Source organism: Alosa alosa, chromosome 8 (assembly GCF_017589495.1).
Source record: "Alosa alosa isolate M-15738 ecotype Scorff River chromosome 8, AALO_Geno_1.1, whole genome shotgun sequence".
Taxonomy (NCBI): Eukaryota; Metazoa; Chordata; class Actinopteri; order Clupeiformes; family Clupeidae; genus Alosa; species Alosa alosa.
This window is the reverse complement of record NC_063196.1, coordinates 15,090,151-15,110,524: the sequence shown is the minus strand read 5'-3', so window position 1 is coordinate 15,110,524 and position 20,374 is coordinate 15,090,151. Positions and strand designations below refer to the sequence as shown.

At 45.8% G+C, this 20,374-nt stretch overlaps 1 protein-coding gene across 1 annotated transcript in view; it reads left to right on the top strand.

Moving 5' to 3' along the window:
* The window catches only part of atad2b (ATPase family AAA domain containing 2B), a 95,872-nt gene extending 75,696 nt beyond the window's left edge, over positions 1-20,176 (top strand). Inside the window, exons 26-28 of the mRNA XM_048250580.1 lie at positions 213-523; positions 11,267-11,395; positions 15,530-20,176. Coding sequence (XP_048106537.1) covers positions 213-523; positions 11,267-11,395; positions 15,530-15,571 — 482 coding nt within the window. The 3' untranslated portion in view covers positions 15,572-20,176. The remainder of the gene's footprint in view (positions 1-212; positions 524-11,266; positions 11,396-15,529) is intronic.
* Positions 20,177-20,374: the final 198 nt, after the last annotated feature.

Sequence of the window (20,374 nt, the reverse complement as noted above, 5' to 3'; positions counted from 1 at the left end):
GGGGGTTGTTTGGGTCCATGTGCGCACAACCTGGGTTCGAGTCCAGTCCCGGTCATTTCCCGATCCTTCTTGGTCTTTCTCTCCCACTCGCTTCCTGTCACTCTCTCCACTGTCCTGCCAAATTTAAGTTTAATTTAAGTGTTTTTTTTTTAGGTAAAAGATCAGCAAACTTGTTAACCAAATTTCATTCCACATCCTGTCTCTCTTTTTAGGTGGGTCCAGAACCCGGAAGTGCCGAAAAAGCCAATCAGAAGAGCCCAGCAGCCAAAAGAGCCAATCTGAAGAGCCGAGTAGTCAAAAGAGCCAGTCAGAACAGAACATTAGTGAAAAGAGCCAATCGGAAGAGCAGAACAGTCAAAAGAGCAAATCAGAAGAGACCAGTAGTGAAGAGGGCCAATCAGAAGAGCAGAGCAGTCAAAAGAGCCAACCAGAAGAACAGAGCAGCACTTCAGCTGATAGGACAGAGGATCTCCCTCAGCCTCCACCCCCGCCTGTCCTTGTGGTTGATCACCAGCGACTCGCGGTAAGTACAAGTGTCTGAACAACCGGCCACACCTGGTCTGCTGCGTGTGTACGCTTGTGCGTGTGTTGGTCAGCTATAACTGAAGGTCAGGGGGCTCTTCTATTGAGACTTCTATCTTTGTCTTTCCGGAGTTAGCCACCCACACACGCATGTGTGTGTTTCTCAAGGTGTCCCTCTAGTCTGTGAGCCTGCTGATTCTCTCTGGGTTCCTGACCTGCACCTCTCCCTTCTCTTCTCTTCATCTCCCTCAGCTGGAGAGGAGACACAGCTCAGCATAGCACAGCTCAGCACACATCTCTCCTCTCTCTCTCTGTGCTGTCACTGCTCACTGCTCTAAGTACTCCAGTACTCTTCCTCTCTACTGCTCTTCCTCTCTACTGCTCTTCCTCCCTCCCTCCCTTTCTCCCTCTATCTCCCTCCCTCTGTCCTCCATCTCTTTTGCTCCCTCTCACACGGCCTCCTACCTCTCATTCCCTCCCTCTCTCCTTCTGTCTCTCTGTCCCTCTGTGGCCTGGATTGCTCACCTCTCACTGTTCCTCTTAATGCTCACCTCTCACTGTTCCTCTTAGTGCTCACTTCTCACTGTTCCTCACTCTGTGCTCACTTCTCACTGTTCCTCACTCAGTGCTCACCTCTCACTGTTCCTCACTCTGTGCTCACCTCTCACTGTTCCTCTGTGTGCTCAGCTCTCACTGTTCCTCTCTGTGTGCTCAGCTCTCACTGTTCCTCTCTGTGTGCTCAGCTCTCACTGTTCCTCTCTGTGTGCTCAGCATTCACTGTTCCTCTCTGTGTGCTCAGCTCTCACTGTTCCTCTCTGTGTGCTCAACTCTCACTGTTCCTCTCTCAGTGCTCAGCTCACCTCACATTTCCACTCTCCTACTCCCTTATCCCTTATCTCTATCTCCTGTGGCCCTCCGTTTCCCCATCTATCTATCTATTTATTTATTTATCTATCTATCTATCTATCTATCTATCTATCTATCTATCTATCTATCTATCTATCTAGTCCCCCACTTTCACTTTGCATGTCAATTCTCTCTCCATCTCTTCTTCTCCCTCTCTCTCTCTCTCTCTCCCTCTCTCTCTCTTTCTGCATCTCCTCTCTCTCCTCTTCCTCTCCCCTCCCTCTTTGCTTTAAAGTGAGACGCAGCAGGCGTGACTGAAGCTTGATGTAGCCTACTGTGACATGCCCATCTGCTGAGGGAGAGAGACAGGACGTTGACCTGAGGGGGAAAGAGCGTGTGTGTGTGTGTGTGTGTGTGTGTTGGAGAGAGGGAGAGAGGAGACGAGTGTGTGTGTGAGCGAGAACGTGAGAGAAAGAACGTGAGAGAAAGAATGTGAGCGAAGAGGGTGATTGAGAGAGCAGAGGAGTGTGTGTACGTTTGTTTGGTGGAAGGATAATGAATAAAAGAGAGACAGCCTGTGTGTGTGTGTGTGTTAGCGGGAGGGATTGAGCCCTGCACCTTTTGAACACAGCGTGTGTCCTTCCCGCTGTGTGTTCCCCTCACTAATACCCTGGCGTGAATGAGAACTGCACCCTCGGGCGAGCTCTCTTTGGTGGACACTCCACTCCGGCAGCACAGGAGAAGGCGCGCGCGTGCGTTTGTGTGTGTGTGTGTGTGTGTGTGTGTGTGTTACTGCATTTTGGTGTGTATATGCATACAGCTCCCACCATGTAGTAAGCCAAAGAGAGCGAGCGAGCACGGTGTGTGTGTGTGTGTGTGTGTGTGTGTGTGTGTGTGTGTGTGTGTGTGTGTGTGTGTGTGTGTGTGTGTGTGTGTGTGTGTGTGTGTGTGTGTGTGTGTGTGTGTGTGTGTGTGTGCGCGCGCGCATCTCCCTATCATCTATGAGCCAGGGCCTACCCCTCACCCTAGTGTTGTCATAATACCAAAATTCTGACTGCGCTACAATACCTGCCATGAATATCTTGCTGACCTGTCTCACTGGCCTGCCTGTCTTTTAAAATCCTTCCATGTCTCTCCAAAGTATTTAGATTGACGTTTACCTTCCATGGTCTAAAAAAAATTTTGACGGACAGCATCATTGTGTCCATGGACTTGCCCCGTCACTGTCAGTAATCTCTCCCCAAAAAAATATCCTCACTCTGCTGCAGGCATCTAGTTTCTCAACAAGCCGAGGCAACACTTCTGGCTGTAACGTAGCCATGCCTCTCCTTTGGTTACTGTCATAAGCTGCTTTCAGACACGTCCTCCGCAGCTTTGTCAAACGGAGGTCCGACCCTTCAGGTGACATGCTGACATTATGCGGTCATATGGGTGAACGACACCGACACCGCACATGAACAGAATCTCCGCGTGGTTGAACACGCACACAAACAGAACCTCCGCATGTTCAGCCGTTCAGCCATAACAGCCGGGTAAGTTCGGAATTCCAAATAGCCGGTTATGTTGTTCAGATATACGGCCCAACCACTTGACATCCGCAAAATATGCAGAATATTCGGACTTACACCTAGGTCTGAAAGCAGCTATACTACCTTCTCCCCCACCCACCCCTCTGTCGCCAGAAAAATAACAAGTTGTATTTCCGAAATCCTAAGCGACTACTCCTAACTTCAGATATACACAGGAAGTTCCCAAGAAGGGGTTCTTCAATCAATTGTTGTTTTTCAGCAACGCGTCGCGCAGAGAGCTTCACGCAGAGACCTTCAGCCACTTCTAATTCTTTCATTGGTTTGGAAAGGGATGTCTCACACATCCGTACAGAGCAGTTGGCACTGCCCGTCTCCGTGTGAATCGGTGGGGAGGAGTTGGCACTACCAGGCCCCATGCCACTCTGGTCAGGCACAGGGGACTGGGAAGGAGAGAGAGAGAAGAGAAAATAGAGGATGAGCGGAAGTTAGAAAGATAGAAAGAAAGGATGAGAGGGAGTAAATTGGACTAAGAACAAAAAAGAGAGCAAGAATAAAGATATTTGTGAGAAGCGGACCTCAGAGTGTTCATAAGGGAGGGAGGGTGTGTGTGTGAAAATAATTGCTTTTTCATTCTCAGCCTCTGGAACAAATTGAATTTCTGATGAAGTCGTTAAGTAGACTACACCTCAACACACACACACACACATGCACAAACATAAACACACACACAAACCTCTGTGGACACAGGGTGGTTGACTGGAGTTCAGTTGGTCCAGTTCCATGTCAGATCTGCTTTGCCGCTGGATGACCTGTGTGGTTACACTCCAGAGGGGTTGGCTAAACGACCTGGTATATTTGCCTCTTTCATGCTGTGTGTGTGTGTGTGTGTGTGTGTCTGAATGGCTGTGTGGTGTGCATCTAATGCTGGTGTTCATTCAAGAGTGTGTGGTGTGATTTTGTGTGCGTGTGCCTGCCTGCCTGCGTGTTTGTATGTGTCAGCAGGTGTTGCATCCTCTCTGGGTCTGACACTCCTGTGAGGGAGATGTCCCATGATCCTTCACTCTGTAGCTGTGTGTTGTGGAGCTCTGTAGGCTGCCGTAGCACAGCAGCCATTAAACAGACTGTTCGGACAGATGAAAATGCCCTTTTCATCTCTCCTGAGAAGACGTCAGATGATGATGTGGACACATTTTCCTCGCTGTGGATAGATTTCATGTCTCTTTGTTTGTGTGCCTGTGTGTGTATGTGTGCTTGTGTGTGAGAGAGATGGAGTGATGGAGAGTGTGAGAGAGAGAGAGAGAAGGAGGAGACGGAGAGCGAGTGAGGAAGGTGGGCTGAGGGTGCGATATGTTTGACATCGCAATCGACACAGAGAGGTAGCATCTGGCTGAATGCAAAGTTGGCTGTCTACCTGTTCCCACTGAAATGCCCTAATGAGCTTCCTGCCATGCCTGTAGCTATGTCGGGCTCAGATCCGTCCTCCATCTAGCCTGCATTCAGCTGGGAGAGAGGGAGGGGGGAGAGAGAGAGAGAGAGAGAGAGGCACACACGTTCCAGAGACAAGACACGTTCCATTTCATCTGGGCTTCAGGTGCTGCTAGACAGAAGGGGCTTTGCTCAGCCCTTCTCTTGATAGGCCAGATAAGGGCACAGCCTAAGCCCTCATGCTCTTGTGCTGCTCGGGAGAATTGTGTGGTACCCAGCACAACGGATGCTGACATCCCTCTCTAGTTTACAGCCTCCAGCCCCCCACATGCAGTGGTGATGTTATAACAAGGCAGTGTGCTTATTCACTGTAGCAGAGGTAGTATGCTTATTCACTGTGGCAGAGGTAGTATGCTTATTCACTGTAGCAGAGGTAGTATGCTTATTCACTGTAGCAGAGGTAGTATGCTTATTCACTGTGGCAGAGGTAGTATGCTCATTTAGCCTGACGAGCCAGACCCACATCAAGATGTAGGGTCTGGGAACTTGCCATTGACACTACTCAATCCGAGGGGCAGGATAAACGGTTGTGTTTCAAATTTTCTCTGCACGCAATAGGATAGCGCTACAACTCATAGTCCCACGCGTTTTCCCACCAGCGGAGCTAGTTGACTAGTTGATCAAACGTTGTGATTCAAAGAGCGCTGTTCGCCAGCAGCAGCATCCATCTTCTTTGTTTTCAAGTAGCAGGATATTCACACGGAACCGTCGCCGACTCTATACACGATGTGATTGGCCTGATAGAAGTTTAATTTTCCCAGCTCGCAAGCCAACGGAGAGTTGCTAGACTACCCTGGCTGCAAATTACATGTGCTGCGGCTAGGGTGTGTCTAGATTTCTATGCTAATGCTCATTCACTCTGGCCATGTTAATATGCTTATTCACTGTGTGAGCGACAGTGCGCTTACCTACTGAAGCCGAGGTAGTATGCTAACACACTGGCAAAGGCAGTATGCTTACCCACTGTGGTAGAGGTTGTGACGGAACTACCTCGAGTTTCCGTCTAGTTTTGGGCTTGGCCACAGAAGCAGAGAGACAGTAGTGGTAAAGTGCAAACATTTTATTTAATTTAGGGCTTGCAAAGTAAGAGCAAGCAAATGAAAAGTCCATGTACAGCTTGTGAAGAAAAGTATAATAGTATGCAAAAAATTAATAAGTAATTCAGCTATCAACAAATCCTAAAGTCACGGTTAGTTCCACACGGAACACGACTACAAAAGACTGTTAAATAACTTTACTGTAGATGTCATAAGACAACACTAGACTCCACTCTAGACTAACAGAGGGGTGAACATATATGCAGGTGGCCAGCACCATTCTAAATTGCAGGGGTAGACAAAACAAACAATTAACACACAATTCACAAGACAGACTCAGACGAACATACAGAGCAACTTGATCAGGATTGCCCTGCTCCCCCCCTTGGCGCTTCCCACTTGAACATGGCCAGTTCCCTCCGGAACCCAATTAAAAGTCCATTGTTTCCCGATGGCACCCCTTTGCTGCCGGATAGTCAGAAAACAACCGAGGACACAGCCGCCACCGGTAACATAACATGCAAACATTTACACAGAAGTTTGTGCACCAACCTGCATGAAATAAATGTTATGCATAGTAAATAGTCTTTGTGTTGTGTTAATTTCCATGTACTTGACGTGAGTGACGTTGCTTAATGTGTCTGTGCATTTGTTTGTGTGTGTGCGCGCTTGTATAAGACGGCATAGTCCATAGTCTGTGCCGTCAGGGCATTAGATAATTGCGGTCACATTTAGGACCGTCACAGAGGTATATATAAGTATATATACTCTTTTGATCCTGTGAGGGACATTTGGTATCTGCATTTATCCCAATCCGTGAATTAGTGAAACACACTCCGCACACAGTAAACACACAGTGAGGTGAAGCACACACTAATCCCGGCGCAGTGAGCTGCCTGCTACAACAGCGGCGCTCGGGGAGCAGTGAGGGGTTAGGTGCCTTGCTCAAGGGCACTTCAGCCGTGCCTACTGGTCGGGGTTCGAACCGGCAACCCTCCAGTTTCAAGTCTGAAGCGCTAACCAGTAGGCTACTGCTGGCTTAAGGTAGTGTGCTTACCCACTGTGGCAGAGGTAGTGTGCTTACCCACTGTGGCAGAGGTAGTTTGTGGTGAATGTACTGAATAGGTACTGAATGTGTCAAGTTATTTGAAGTGTCACCATTTCTCCTTCAAGTTTGAATGTGTTTACATTTACATTAACATCTTATATTACTTTACATTTCACACATATGTGTTTCACACACACACTTCAGAAAATTATTTCAGTGTTCAGCAGATCTTTCTTGTATTTGCCGGTACACACATACCCACACCCACTCACTCACTGCACTCAGTGGACAAGTGGCTTAATCGTTGTCAGGGTAGCTCTTAACTGGTAAATAAAAAATCTCATGGTCTGTCAGTCTTCTGAGTTTTCTTTCTTTCCACTATTCACCTGGGTCCTGAACACTCTGACAGCCGTTCATTTTGAGACCCACACGACCACCTCCACCCCTTTGCCCCCCCCCCCCCCCCCCCCCCCCCCCCCCTCCCTCTGTGCTGATTGACAGCAGCTCTCCTCTGTCTCAGGGGCTGGCGACAGCACTCCCATGGAGAAATGCTAGAGCGTCACTCATTTAAAGGTTGAAGTGCAGCTATAGAGAAGTACACTGAACTGAACTGTTTGGGGCTTAATAGGCTCTGCACACAGAGCTTAGCTGTGCCATGGTATAAGATGTGAATCACTCTCCCTGGGGTTCTTCCTTGGAGTTTGAGCCACTCTGTAACTATGGATACAGCAGCCATATAAGTCAGCAACCACATAGTTACTAAAAGCATGGCCTTTGACATTTCCTACAGAAGCTGTTCGTGTTCATCTTTGACATTTTGAATGAATCAAAAGGAATATTTGAGAGTGTGATTTTTCTATTTATTACTGTAAGACATCTTACAGTGCTCCCCCCCAAAGCTCAACTGTAGTGCACCTGTTTCCTAGGAAGCCAAGCGATGAAACCGTGACGACACCTCATCAAATGAAATTGGTTATTTGCTGAGTGCTTTGATCTTCGGGTGTGTTGGCAGGTGTCTTATGACTAAGTGGTTAACAGCTTGTCTAAGCGAATTAAACTGACTGTGCCCTGTCTCTCCATTGTAATGGAGTAAATCCCTCTAGTTTGATCACGTTCTGACTTTGTTTGTGCTCAGTGAGCTGAGAACATTTTGAGATTAATTGAAGTCATTAAACGAGTTTTCATACCCAGGAGTGCAGGCTTTATGGCTTATTTGACTGACTGTGAGAAGGCTGGTTTAGAAGATGAAGTTTGTCAGAGGTGGTGGAGCAGCGCTAACGTCACCCCCTGACAGCCGGGCACCCCGGGTTCCATTCCTAAACTTGCCGCTACGAGTCTGCATTACCTTGGATAGAAGTGTCTGCTAAATACCAGTCAACTTTAACTTAAAAGACAAGAAGCAAATGTCAAAAAGTATGTTTATTTTGAGCACACAGACACCGTATCTGTGGAAAGTCTGCCTGGTTTATTGATGCTGGTCATGATTGGCTGTGTGTAGGAACTCTTGTCATCCCTCCTTCCATCCCTTCTTCCACCCCTCCTCCTTCCTTTTCTCCCTCCATCACTCCACTTATGCTGCCTCCCAGCTCTCCTCCCTCTCCTTCTGTCTCATCCTCCTATCCCCCCCCTCCACTCTTCCGTCAGCCCCTCCTCCTAGCCCTCCTCTACTCTTCTCATTCAGCTCACCGCTGTGTTTAGTTGATTTGCATGGCAGGGACCCCTATCTATAATTCAACACCAGCAGCCCCTCACTGGAGACCATGAGAGAGAGAGAGAGAGAACGATCTTTCTCCTCTTATTTTGAAGCTTAATAACTTCCCATGTGGTGAGCAAAGCTCCGCTACTGAGCGTGTCAACCACCACACGCAGAGAAGTGGGAGAAGGCTGACCTTTGACCTCTTAGCATCATTCATGGTGATGACACTGTTATGTGGTGTGTGTTGGCGTTAACTGGTGATGCTAGTGAAGCACTGGAGATATCGCTGTTTTTATGTCTTTGTCAACAACATGCTCTTTTTTTCTTGGAGGAAACAGACCATAATATCCTGTCATTAGTGGCCAGGTGCGAAGATAGACGTTTCCCATAGCGATCAGTGTTGATCAAAAAACATTGTGCTTCTTTTCATCTCCTCTGCTTAGTTTCCCAGTTTGTGTGCTTGTTACCCGTCCCAGCAGATTGAGGAGCTTAGATGTACAGCCGAGTCTACACGCACACACACGCACACACACACACACACACACACCGCGCAAACACACACACACACACACACACACACACACACATACACACACACACACACACACACACACACACCGCACGCAAACACAGTTTTCTAATTTAGAGCTACAGAGCATCTGTCTTGTTATTCTGCCTCAGACAAAGTAAAAATGCTATTCTGTGTAGATAAGCCAATTTCAGTACTATACTATATGATTCCAAATACCGTAATATATTGGCATTTACCATATCTTGTATAACAGTCTGGCCACTGAATACAGTTCTATAAGGAGTCCATTTGTGATACTTATACTATTAGTATACTGGAATTACCAAAACTTGGGAATTTACTATTAGTCTATAGCCTGGGTGTTCCCATGCTGCCTTGCGCGCGATTTGATTCACGCTGCTAAGGCAGCCTGGAGACCATGGAGCAAGTTTTCGCCTGAGATAGGGAACCAATCACAACAGGTGGGAAAGCAAGACGATGATGAGCTATGCACAGACGCATTTGATAGACATCCGTGGCACCCAATAAACGGATCTGGGCATTTTTTTCAAATACGAGAAAATTAACGTTTAGTTCCCAGACCACGTCTCATTGAGAAGTGGTGGCGCTAGCCAGGCTAAATAGTCTAAACCACGCTGACCAATAACTCAGTCCAAACTGGCAGACAACTCTGTTGTGTTTGCTTAAAGATTAAGCAAACACACACACACACACAAAGTGGGCTGTAAGTCACCTTAAGGGTTGGCACGGCAACTGCTGCCACTTGATGGGCTTTTATGAGGCTGTGTGTGTATTTAGTGTGCACTGTGTATCAGACAGGTGTTTATGTGAGTGGGTGAGTGAGGGTCTGTGTGCATGTTGTGTGTATGCATGCACACAAGCCACTGGACAGCGCGCGCGCGTGCAGGCATGCTGTTCCACCGCAAGGAAGAGGATAAAGATCTAGTGTCTGCTGTGTCAGATGAACCGTGACTGTAGCTCTTTTACGATCACTAGGGGGAGTGTGTGTGTGTGTGATCGTACATGTGTGACAATGGTAGTGCTCTGGGAAGATTAAACGAAGTGTAGAAGCACTCCTTCTAACCGAGCGTGGCGTATGTGTGCGTGCGTGTGTGAGCGAGCGTGTTAGTGTGTGTTTGATCATGCACTTGTGACAGTAAGTGCTCTCTGGAAAGATTAAACTGGAGCAGTTAAAGTATTGTCGTTGTGTGCTTTAACTCGTGTGTGTGTCTGTGCGTACTTGTGCGTGTGTCTGTGTGTGTGTGTGTGTGTGTGTGTGTGTGTGTGTGTGTGTGGGTGGTGGTGTGTGTGTGTGTGTGTGTGTCTGCGTGTTTGTTTCTGCCTGTGTGTGTGTCTGTGTGTTTTTGTGTGTGTGTTAGAGAGAGAGACTGTGTGACTCCACACACTGCTCTCAGCTGATCTTCACGCTCCTACAGTCTTGACCAGTTCAGAATATAAGAGGCGTTGCCATCCATTCCACTTATGCACATGGTGGATTACACACTCTCCCCCCCCCCCGTCCCCTTTCACGCCTTCTTCTTAGTGTGTGTGTGTGTGTGTGTGTGTGTGTGTGTGTGTGTGTGTGAGGGCATTTTTAAGTAGCAAAAGGGGATGTCAGTGTCACACACGGATGTATGTGTGTGAGCAAATGCATGTTAAAGTGCCCTTACGTGACTCTTTGTGTGTGAGAGAGAGAGAGAGAGAGAGAGTTGAAGGACGCCATCAGTTGGAAAAGGGGAGCCATGGTATCTGAGACCTGAGTTAATTAGCGCTGTGTCTGAAATGCAAACCCACTGAGACACACACACACACACACACACACACACACACACACACACATATACACACACACACACACACACACACACACACACACAGACATACACACACACACACAGAGATACACAGACACGTGTGTCAGTGTTAGTGGCATATGCAGGTAATTAAGGCTCCCTGTTAGGAGACTGTCACCATGATGCTGATTGGGTCTGACATGAGCTCTGACTCCTGGACACTTTACAGCTCGAGGAGCCTGTGTGTGTGTGTGGTAGAAAGGGTGTGTGTGTGTGACAGAAAATGTGTGTCGGAAAGTGTGATTATATATGAATTTCTCTGTGCATTCATGTGTGATTGTGTGTGGGCCTGAGTCTGTGTGCAGCAGAAGGCTTAAACTGCTTCTCTGCCAGTAATAAGTCTAAATGTGACTGAACCAATGTGTCAACCAATGTGTGAGTGTAGAAACTTAAGATGACTTTCCAGAGCTGACAGAACACAACTGCCCACAGTCGTCCTTCATTCGGTCCAGCAACACTTTTTGAAGAACGTTTTTTGAGACGACTAGTCTCTTGGTTTTTGGTTCACATGTGGGTGGGTGCAGGGTCTGCAATTTCCTGACCTCTCTAGTTTCCACCTGTGACAGACAGATGTGCTGGGTTTTTTAACACGTTGGTATGTTTTTTTTTTTCCTAATAACTTCAGTATGCCTTTTTGCATGTATGTGTGTTTGGAAACATCTGGCTGTTAACCCAATGGTTGTGTGTATTTGTAGCTAACGTCTGTAATCTAATTCAGGCTCTGCTGGATGAGGTGGTCTTGAAGACTGCAGGGTTCAGTGTTGACGAACTGGAAAGACTCTACTCTCAACTCAGCCAAGCCATCTACCTTCACCGCAGGGACTACAACAAGACACAGCTCATAGAGGTAACACACACACACACACACACACACACACACACACACACACACACACACACACACACACACACTGTCTATTAGGGCTGAACGTCCCCTCAAATAAAAGCTGTGCCCCCATAGTGTGCCCGCCACATTACATTTCTATTTTGTTACTATGTCATGTAGATATGGTCTTCTTTCGTTAGTTACATGAAGAGGCAGAAAACTGACACAACCAGGGTAGCCTACTTGTCTCCTTGTCTCACACACACACACACACACACACACACACACACACACACACACACACACACACACACACACACAACAGACCCACCCCTCGCCTCCGTAAGTGAATTAGAACAATATTACGACACGTACGGCTGAATGACAGTTCAGCTTGTTGTTCACTAAAGCATCATCAACACCGCAGCGCAAATTAAGTTTAATACTCATGCATGAACAACTTTGTTCATATCACAACAAAGTCTATCATGGAGACACAACTCTTTAAACAGGCGACCTTATCAGCAGTTAACAGCATGCATGTAAGAGTGTTAGCTGAGAAGCTAATGATAGAACACAGCTGCATGTAAGAGTGTTAGCTGAGAAGCTAATGATAGAACACAGCTGCATGTAAGTGTTAGCTGGGAAGCTAATGTTAGGACACCGCTGCATGTAAGAGTGTTAGCTGGGAAGCTAATGTTAGGACACAGCTGCATGTAAGAGTGTTAGCTGAGAAGCTAATGTTAGAACACAGCTGCATGTAAGAGTGTTAGCTGGGAAGCTAATGTTAGAACACAGCTGGATTGTTGGTGGTTAGCTGCTGCTCATTAACTACTCGCGGATAACATTAGGCTACTATTAATTCATTAACTGCAACATGGAGAAGTAAACCAAGCTACCAGCAAGAGTTGCAGCACAGGTGAATGGCTGTGTAGCTTAAACAGTTTTAAAAGAAGTTTTAATAGTCAGCTGGAGAAGTTAACGAAGTTACCAGTAAGAGTTGCAGCGCAGGGGAGTAACAGAAAGGAACTTGGAACCAGGGACATGACAATTATTCAGCAAAAGGTAATGAAGAGATTTATTTTCAACCAAAGTAGTTCTCTACTGAACTTTGCAGAAGGCAACTATAGGTATGGTATATACTCTTTTGATCCCGTGAGGAAAATTTGGTCTCTGCATTTATCCCAATCCGTGAATTAGTGAAACACACTCAGCACACAGTGAACACACAGTGAGGTGAAGCACACACTAATCCCGACGCAGTGAGCTGCCTGCTACACCGGCAACCCTCCAGTTACAAGTCCGAAGCGCTCCGAAGCCACAAACTCACAACACCCAGGTGTACTGATACTGGAGCGCCTCTCAGCACGATCACACAGATACACACAAACACACTCACACTCACTCTCATACACACACACACACTCACAGAGACAGCACCCTAGTGTGATGACATTGGAGCCCCTAACTTGGTCTTTGTGTGTGTGTATGTTTGTGTAGAAGAGTGAGGAAGAGACTGAATGTATATCCGGGGAGGATGCATACTGTTGAAACGGTGTTGAAACAGACAAATAAACAGCATTGAGTTCCATGAGCTAGAAGTGTGTGTGTGTGTGTGTGTGTGTGTGTGTGTGTGTGTGTGTGTGTGTGTGTGTGTGTGTGTGTGTGTGTGTGTGTGTGTTTGCATGTGTGTTTAGAATTCCTCCTGCAGGTTATCTCCCCTCACCTGAGCAAGTATACATTAAACATCTGCACACAAACAGCTGATCTTAAAGAGGGCCTCTGAGAAGCCTTCCACGGCCCCAGCCATACAGACAGGACAGGGGGTTATCTGCACCCACCTCCGTATCCGCAGAGCGAACTCCTGGGAAGGGGTTGGGCCTGTGGGACAACTGCTCTAACTGGAGGTTGCAGATGTTGCTTTGTGCGTGCGTGCGTGCGTGTGTGACATTAGCTATGTGATGTACAGAAAGCTATGTGTGTGAGTTGTGTGTTAGAGCGAGAGTGCCTTGTTGTATAACCACACACACACACACACACACACACCAGCGGGACTTGACTCTGTGTGTGTGTGTGTGTGTGTCAACAGTCCTTCAACAGTGTGTGACCACTCCGGAGACACACACACTTGTGCTCGTCACACACACACAGGAGAATAAGTGTTTCCAAGTACCTGCACACGTAGAGGGAGTTCATTGGCTAGTTTAGTGTGTGTGTGTGTGTCTGTAGAGAGTTGAAGGGCATCTGAGAGAGAACTGAAAAAAGCCCCCTCCACCCTAGTTGCTGCTTGGCAACACGAAAATTAGGTTGGGGGTGTGGGGGTGTATGGGGTGGGGGGGGGGGTACTCTTGGGAAATTATGTTTGCTGTTCTCAGATGAGGTGCGGGTAATGTGGGCCGCCCCACTGCATAAGAAAGCTCCACCGCTACACTAGGCTACTTCAGCTCCCTCTGTGTGTGTGTGTGTGTGTGTGTGTGGTTGGTTGGTTGGTTGGTTGGTTGGTTGGGTGGTTGTGTGTGTCTGTGTGTGTGTGTGTGGGGGGGGGATGTCAGATCCAAAGGTTATTTGCTGGGGTGTGTGTGTGTGTGTGTGTGTGTGTGTGTGTCGGCACTCAGCTGTTGTAGGGTAAAGAGCCCCTTCCAATGTACCTGGAGTGCCAAGGGCCTGTGTGTGTTTGTGTTTATTAACTGAAAGAAAAGGTCTGCGGTCACAGACACACACACTCATGTTCACAGACATCATTACACACAGACTGTAAACCCAAAGATAGCAGCACTCGTACACCGTCATACAAATATCAATACCCACACTCAAATGCAGGACAGTCATTCTATCATTCTCTTTCGCACAGATGTCCTCCAAGTTTCTCATGTCTGTGTGCAGACACACACTCACACAGATGGATGGACACACACATCTCTCTCTCTTTCTCTCTATCTCCCTTTCTCTTACACACACACACACACACACACACACACACACACCAGGTCTCTTATTTGAATGTGTTTAATGATAATGCCTGGGCACAGAAGCCTTCATATGAATTAATTACCAGCTTCCATTTTGGCAGAGCAGCAGATTCCATTTATCATTTCTGCCTTTTTCACCCCGTAAGAAAGCCGCAGAGTAGCGCCCACTTAAAATTCCATTTGTCCAAATTAGCATGTGAATAACACTTAAAGAAGCACTCAGCCACATGTGTGTGTGTCTGTGTGTGTGTGTGTGTGTGAGAGAGTGAAAGAGGCACTCGACCAGCATCCGCTCCTGCCACGCCACCATGTGTCACTCAGATAGAGATAGAGAGAGGCTTAAACTGTTGAGGGACTGAAATCATAAAGTGTGTGTGTGTGTATATAACTTGTGTCAGTAAGTATCAGTATTTTTGTTTGTGTCCTCGTTCACATGTTCTAGAATCAATTTTTATTTTACAGTGCAAGTTAGCTAGGTGACTGAAGAGCACAACCAATAAACCCCCCAAATCTGAAACAGCTCGAAAGATCCCATGTCTGGGAATTGATCTTTCTTGCAGCCTTGCTCATAATCTTTTAGTCTGGTTTGTGAAATACCCAGCAGGCATACTATGTGGCCCCACCCTCTGAGACACACACACACACACACACACACACACACACACACCTCATGCCGCTACCCCATGGCTGGACAGTTAATTAGATAACACTAACTGCTGGTTCATTGCTCAAGTTGTTAAGTTAATGTATAAATAATATTGTAGTACATAAAACATGTTTTAGTCCATTGAATCTTCATCATTAGTGTTGTTGAATATTTATGTTTGTTAATATTACCAAATGTTTGCTGAAGATGAGGTTGGTGGCATTGAAATTGCATTCTGATTTGTGTTGCATTTTTATTTAAAGTTTTAATTAGATGAAATTGATTCAATTATAATTGATTTAATATGAAATGACCTAGTCAACATCAAGAACCTGTATAAACATCACTATTTGATATTCTTTTAGTTTGACATCATTTGAAGATGGATGTTTGGTCTTGATGCCTTATTCAGTAGCTGGTGGTTGCTAAGGACACCTTAATGATGTGAAATCATTATTGGTAACAGTGTGTGGTTGAGTGTTATTTATGTGTTTGTTTGTTTGTTTGTTTATGTTTGTTTGTTTATGTTTGTGCCTGCAGGCGATGGAGAGGCGCGTGCGGCATTTTGAAACATTCCTGTAAGAGGTGTGGTCTGACTGCACCACGAACTCTCCAATCCGAGAGGAGACCAGCCTACTGAGCCACACCCCTCCCTACCCACTGAGCCACACCCTCTGGTTGCCGAGGTGTGCAGGTGTACTGTTTCAGTCTTAACAGGGGGGAAAGAGAAGAGAAAAATAAACACAACAACAACACACAGACAACGTGTGACAAACAAAAATGGAGGGGCGAGCAAGACCCACAAACGAGGAGAAAAGGAAATGGCGAACTTGGTGCTATCGTCTCAGGTACTCTGGATAGAATCAGTCTACAGAACCAAACTCAGCTCAGTCTTTCATGCTCATTCTCTCTCTCTCACACACACACACACACACACACACACACACACACACACACACACTCACAAATACATTAATGCTGACTAGCATTCTTGGTGCTATTGGGTGCTACTGGGTGCTTCTGGGTGCTATCGTTCTGTTTGCTGCTCCTTCGGTTTTTTTTCCACAGACAAAAAAAAAGGGAGAAGAAAAAGAAAGAAAAAACAAACAAAAACAAAAACAAAAACAAAAACACCAAAAGGAACAATGTGCAGGACTGTGTGATGTCTCGGCACGAGCCTGCCTCTGTTGTGATGACGAGACCTCCCAAGTATCCAGACGCACACCACACACACACATACATACACATACACAGACACACACACAGAGGCACAGATTCTCACCAGCATTTGGAAAATCCTTTTTGCGAATGAGGTGGAAGGGTGGAGTGGTTTGTGACATCATCATTGTCCAGACAAACCCCTCTTTATCCAATCAGTCCCTTCCACCGGTCTCTCCCGTAATCTTTTAACTCTGTAGATTTTTTCAACGTCAAAACTGTTTGGTAGCTTCAAGAATAGAACTGTTGATCATTTTACTTGTGAATTTTAAGAAGAAACAAAAAAAAAGTCTTTGAACAGTGATTTGAAATGGGTACCAGTTTTTCGTAGCCATCACAGTCTCCCCTTCAAGGCGTGGAGTGGTTTTAATCAGCCACCCTGTCACAAAAAAAAAAGCATTAAACGAAGAGTGCTTCAGCTATTCTTTATTTCCATATTGGTAAGCTTTCAAGGTCCTGGGATTTATATCTAAAGAGAGAGAAGAGAGTAGTTGCAATTCTTTTTTGGAGACATTGTTTTTGTTTGAGTTGTGGAGTCGGTCTAAACAAGAATCATCACCTCTAAATGGTTGTGACCTCTAACCCTGTGACCTTCACATGACCTTGGTATGACCTTTAGCTGATGACCTCTGCTCCTATTGGTGGGTTATCCAACCTAGCCAGGCTAACAGGTTGATAACTGTCTCTATAACACATGCAGATACTCACTCATACACACATAGTAGAGTGACACTCATGCACTCTCTCTCTCTCTCTCTCTCTCTCACCACACACACACACACACAAACACACACTTTCTCCAGCTCAGTGAAAACCCATGTCATTGCCATCTTGCCTCCGCCATAGACACCCATGCGTGTGTACACACATGCTCTCACACCGACAGATATTGGTGTCCGCTCAATATGCAGACGGTGCTAAAGGGTGTGCTGGTTGTCCTGCAGAGTTTGAGCTGTGGCCCAGCACTGACCCTGATCTGGATCTGACATGGCAGAGTGATGTAGGTGCTGGTATGTAGAGACCAGTCTATTTAGAGGCATTAAGATTATAGGTAATTTTCAGTGCTCATGATTAAGCTAGTGCTAAACACATACACACACACACACACACACGCATTGGTGATATGGCTATTTCTACAGTGTAGATTAGATCACATCAGGTATTGAAAGAAGCATTATTTTCTGTTGGCTGGTGACATCCATCTATGTCTCTCTCTCTCTCTCCCTCTCCCTCCCTCCCCCTCGCTGTCTCATTGTTCTTCTCTAGTGAGTTTTGCTGTGTGTTGCAGAGCGTAGGCTGAGGGGTTGAGAAGTTGTCCCTCTCGCTGGGCGGTGGCGGCCCAGAGCTGATGTAGTTCTGACCCTCCTCTTAGCTACTCTGTCCCAGGGGTCCCAAGGGCTATGTGTGTGCGACATCTAGCACCCCGCATTCACTCTTTCATAGGAAAGCTGAAATATTCCTGACTGCAGATGCACAACATGTCTAACGACAGCCTCTAGAATCACTTACACATGGAGAGAGGGATAGAGAAGCCTAGAGACGGAATGAGAGAAGGAGAGAGGGATAGAGAAGCCTAGAGACGGAATGAGAGAAGGAGAGAGGGATAGAGAAGCCTAGAGAGAGAATGAGAGCAAGAAGGAGGGAACACATGGCTACCTCATCTAACCTCTGGGTTAACCATAGAGAGTAGAGAGTTTAAAGTGTATGTGTGTGTGTGTGTGTGTGTGTGTGTGTGTGTGTGTATGTGTGCGTGCGTGTGTGCGTGCGTGCTTCAGAGGTTTTAAATAGGCATCTCTTGCAGCTCAGAAACATCGAAGCTGGGACACCATAGTAAAAACACCCATATATGTCTACAAACACAAGTCCAGTGTATACTCATGCAACACACACTTGGTGCAAGACCCACACTCAAATTACAAACCCAGCTGCTGTACAAATCACAGGATTCCTCTGTTGTTGTTTTTGTTTTTATGTACGCATATGAGCCAGAGAAGATACAGCGGCACCTGTAGACGGAAGTAGATACGTATGTATGGTGTGGACATCCCTCTCTCTTTTTTTGTAAAACGTTAAAACCTACCTTTTTGTTTCTGTCCCACACACACACACACACACACACACACACACACACACACACACACACACACACACACACTGCCTAAAGTCCCCATAGGTCCCTCATGCTCCTCTGGTCCGTCAGCATGAAGACAGCCTTTTCCCACACTTTTGTCCTTTCTCTCTTTCACTCTCTTTGTGATATTTATTAACAGGATAATTATTACGCGGCGTTTTACAGGCAGATATACATTTAACGTTTTTGTACTTTTTTTAAAAAAGGCAACTAATTGGAGAAATAATTGTTACTGGAGTTTGAAAACTTTGTGCTGAACGGTGAAGAAGCACATTGGTGTAGCAGGTGTTTTTGTTTGTATGTTTGATTGTTTGCATTTTTTTTTTTTTTTTTTTCGAGGAGAAGCTGGTCAGAGGTTTACATGGTCTCAGGTGTCTACTGCAGTAACCGATGGCGACTGACTGTTGGTCAGATCTGACACATGGTCGGACGCCATCTCGGAATGGTCTATTTATTCCTTTGTAATTATTATGACATTGACGACGATATGATTTTCTCTTCTGAATTTTTTTTTTTGTCCTTTGTTTGCTTTTCGGTAACAGACTGCTGGACAGGACGATGCTGAGTATCAAGCCAATGTGATTTCGAATTTGATAGTGACCACACACACACACAAACTCTCACACACGTATGCATAGCACGTCCTCCCAGTATAGACCCTGTGTTAGTGTAGTGCTCTGTTTACTACTGTGATCCCCTTTCATTCACACACACACACACACACACACACACACACACACACACACATACTTACATACTAATCACTAACATTCTCACCTGGACATAACAGCTCTAATCTAATCATTGCATGTCATCTGTGAGTGTGTGTGTGTTTTGCTTATCATTCTCTTCCTATTATGGCTCATTCTTGTCAGTGTAGTAGGTGTTTGGATGGTGCCGTATGTCTTGTTTATTGAGGGCAACACACACACATCACACATACAAACACAGAGACACACACACACACACATTAACTCTTTATGTTTCATTATATAATGAAATGTCATTGGATGTGACAGAATGCAGACTCTAGTTTTTCCTCCTTAGGAGGTTGAGCTTAGTCTTTTTTTTTAGACACAGCTGCCAAAATCCACCGTAGGGATGCTAGGCCAGTCCTGGACCAGACCTGAACCAGTCCAAACCAGTCCTGATCCTCACTGGTCTCTGTCTGAACCAGTCCTGATCCTCACAGGTTTCTGTCTGGCTTTCAAAAGTGAATCCGCATGTGGCCCAGAGCTGCAGCCAAAGCCGTCGGAAACTCACCTGTCTGAATCTCACTTGGAGTCGGTATCCCACGGTGATGCCCTAGGCAGACGAGTAAACAAAAACATTGATCGTTGCAACAGAGGTGTCTGCACAAGTGCTTGGTCCAGTAGGCAGAACGTTTGTTTGTTCGCTTTGTCTTTCTGTTTTTTCTTTTGAATTTCAACGTACTACATCCTATTATTAGGTGATGTTTGACTGATATTGTAGTTTTGTGGGGGATTTTTTTTTTCTGTTGTTGTTTTGTAGCATTTGCCAGATATTTTTATTCTGATTATCATTTATGAAATATTGTTTTTTTTTTTCCTTTTCATCTCTAGAGTTGCTTATATAAACACCTAAAATATCCTCTCCTCTCCCAGCATTACTCTTGAGTTCTATGAGGTGAATTGCAAACATTTTACTGTAATTTTCCAAAATTAAAAACTGCTGTGACATACTTGAAATAAAGGTGCAAAATTGTTGTCTACGTTAAAGCGCTTTCCACTTTCACTTTGTTTTGTACGACCTCATTTTTTTTATTTTGCACTAAACACCTGGCTTGTGAATCAATAAAATGCATTTGGGTTCCTAAATACAAGGTTGCGACTTTTCATTCAGATTACGGCAAACTGTGTTTTGAATCGTGTTCGTGTTTAGCATGTTATAAAAGGGACTCGTCACCTCGTCAACCACTTTAATCACCTTCGTTCTCCAGTGGAGAAGAAGAGGGTCCATCCTGGTGTCTGTGTGTTCATATCATGTAAAAGGTACTTGTCTGATTTGCTTCCATT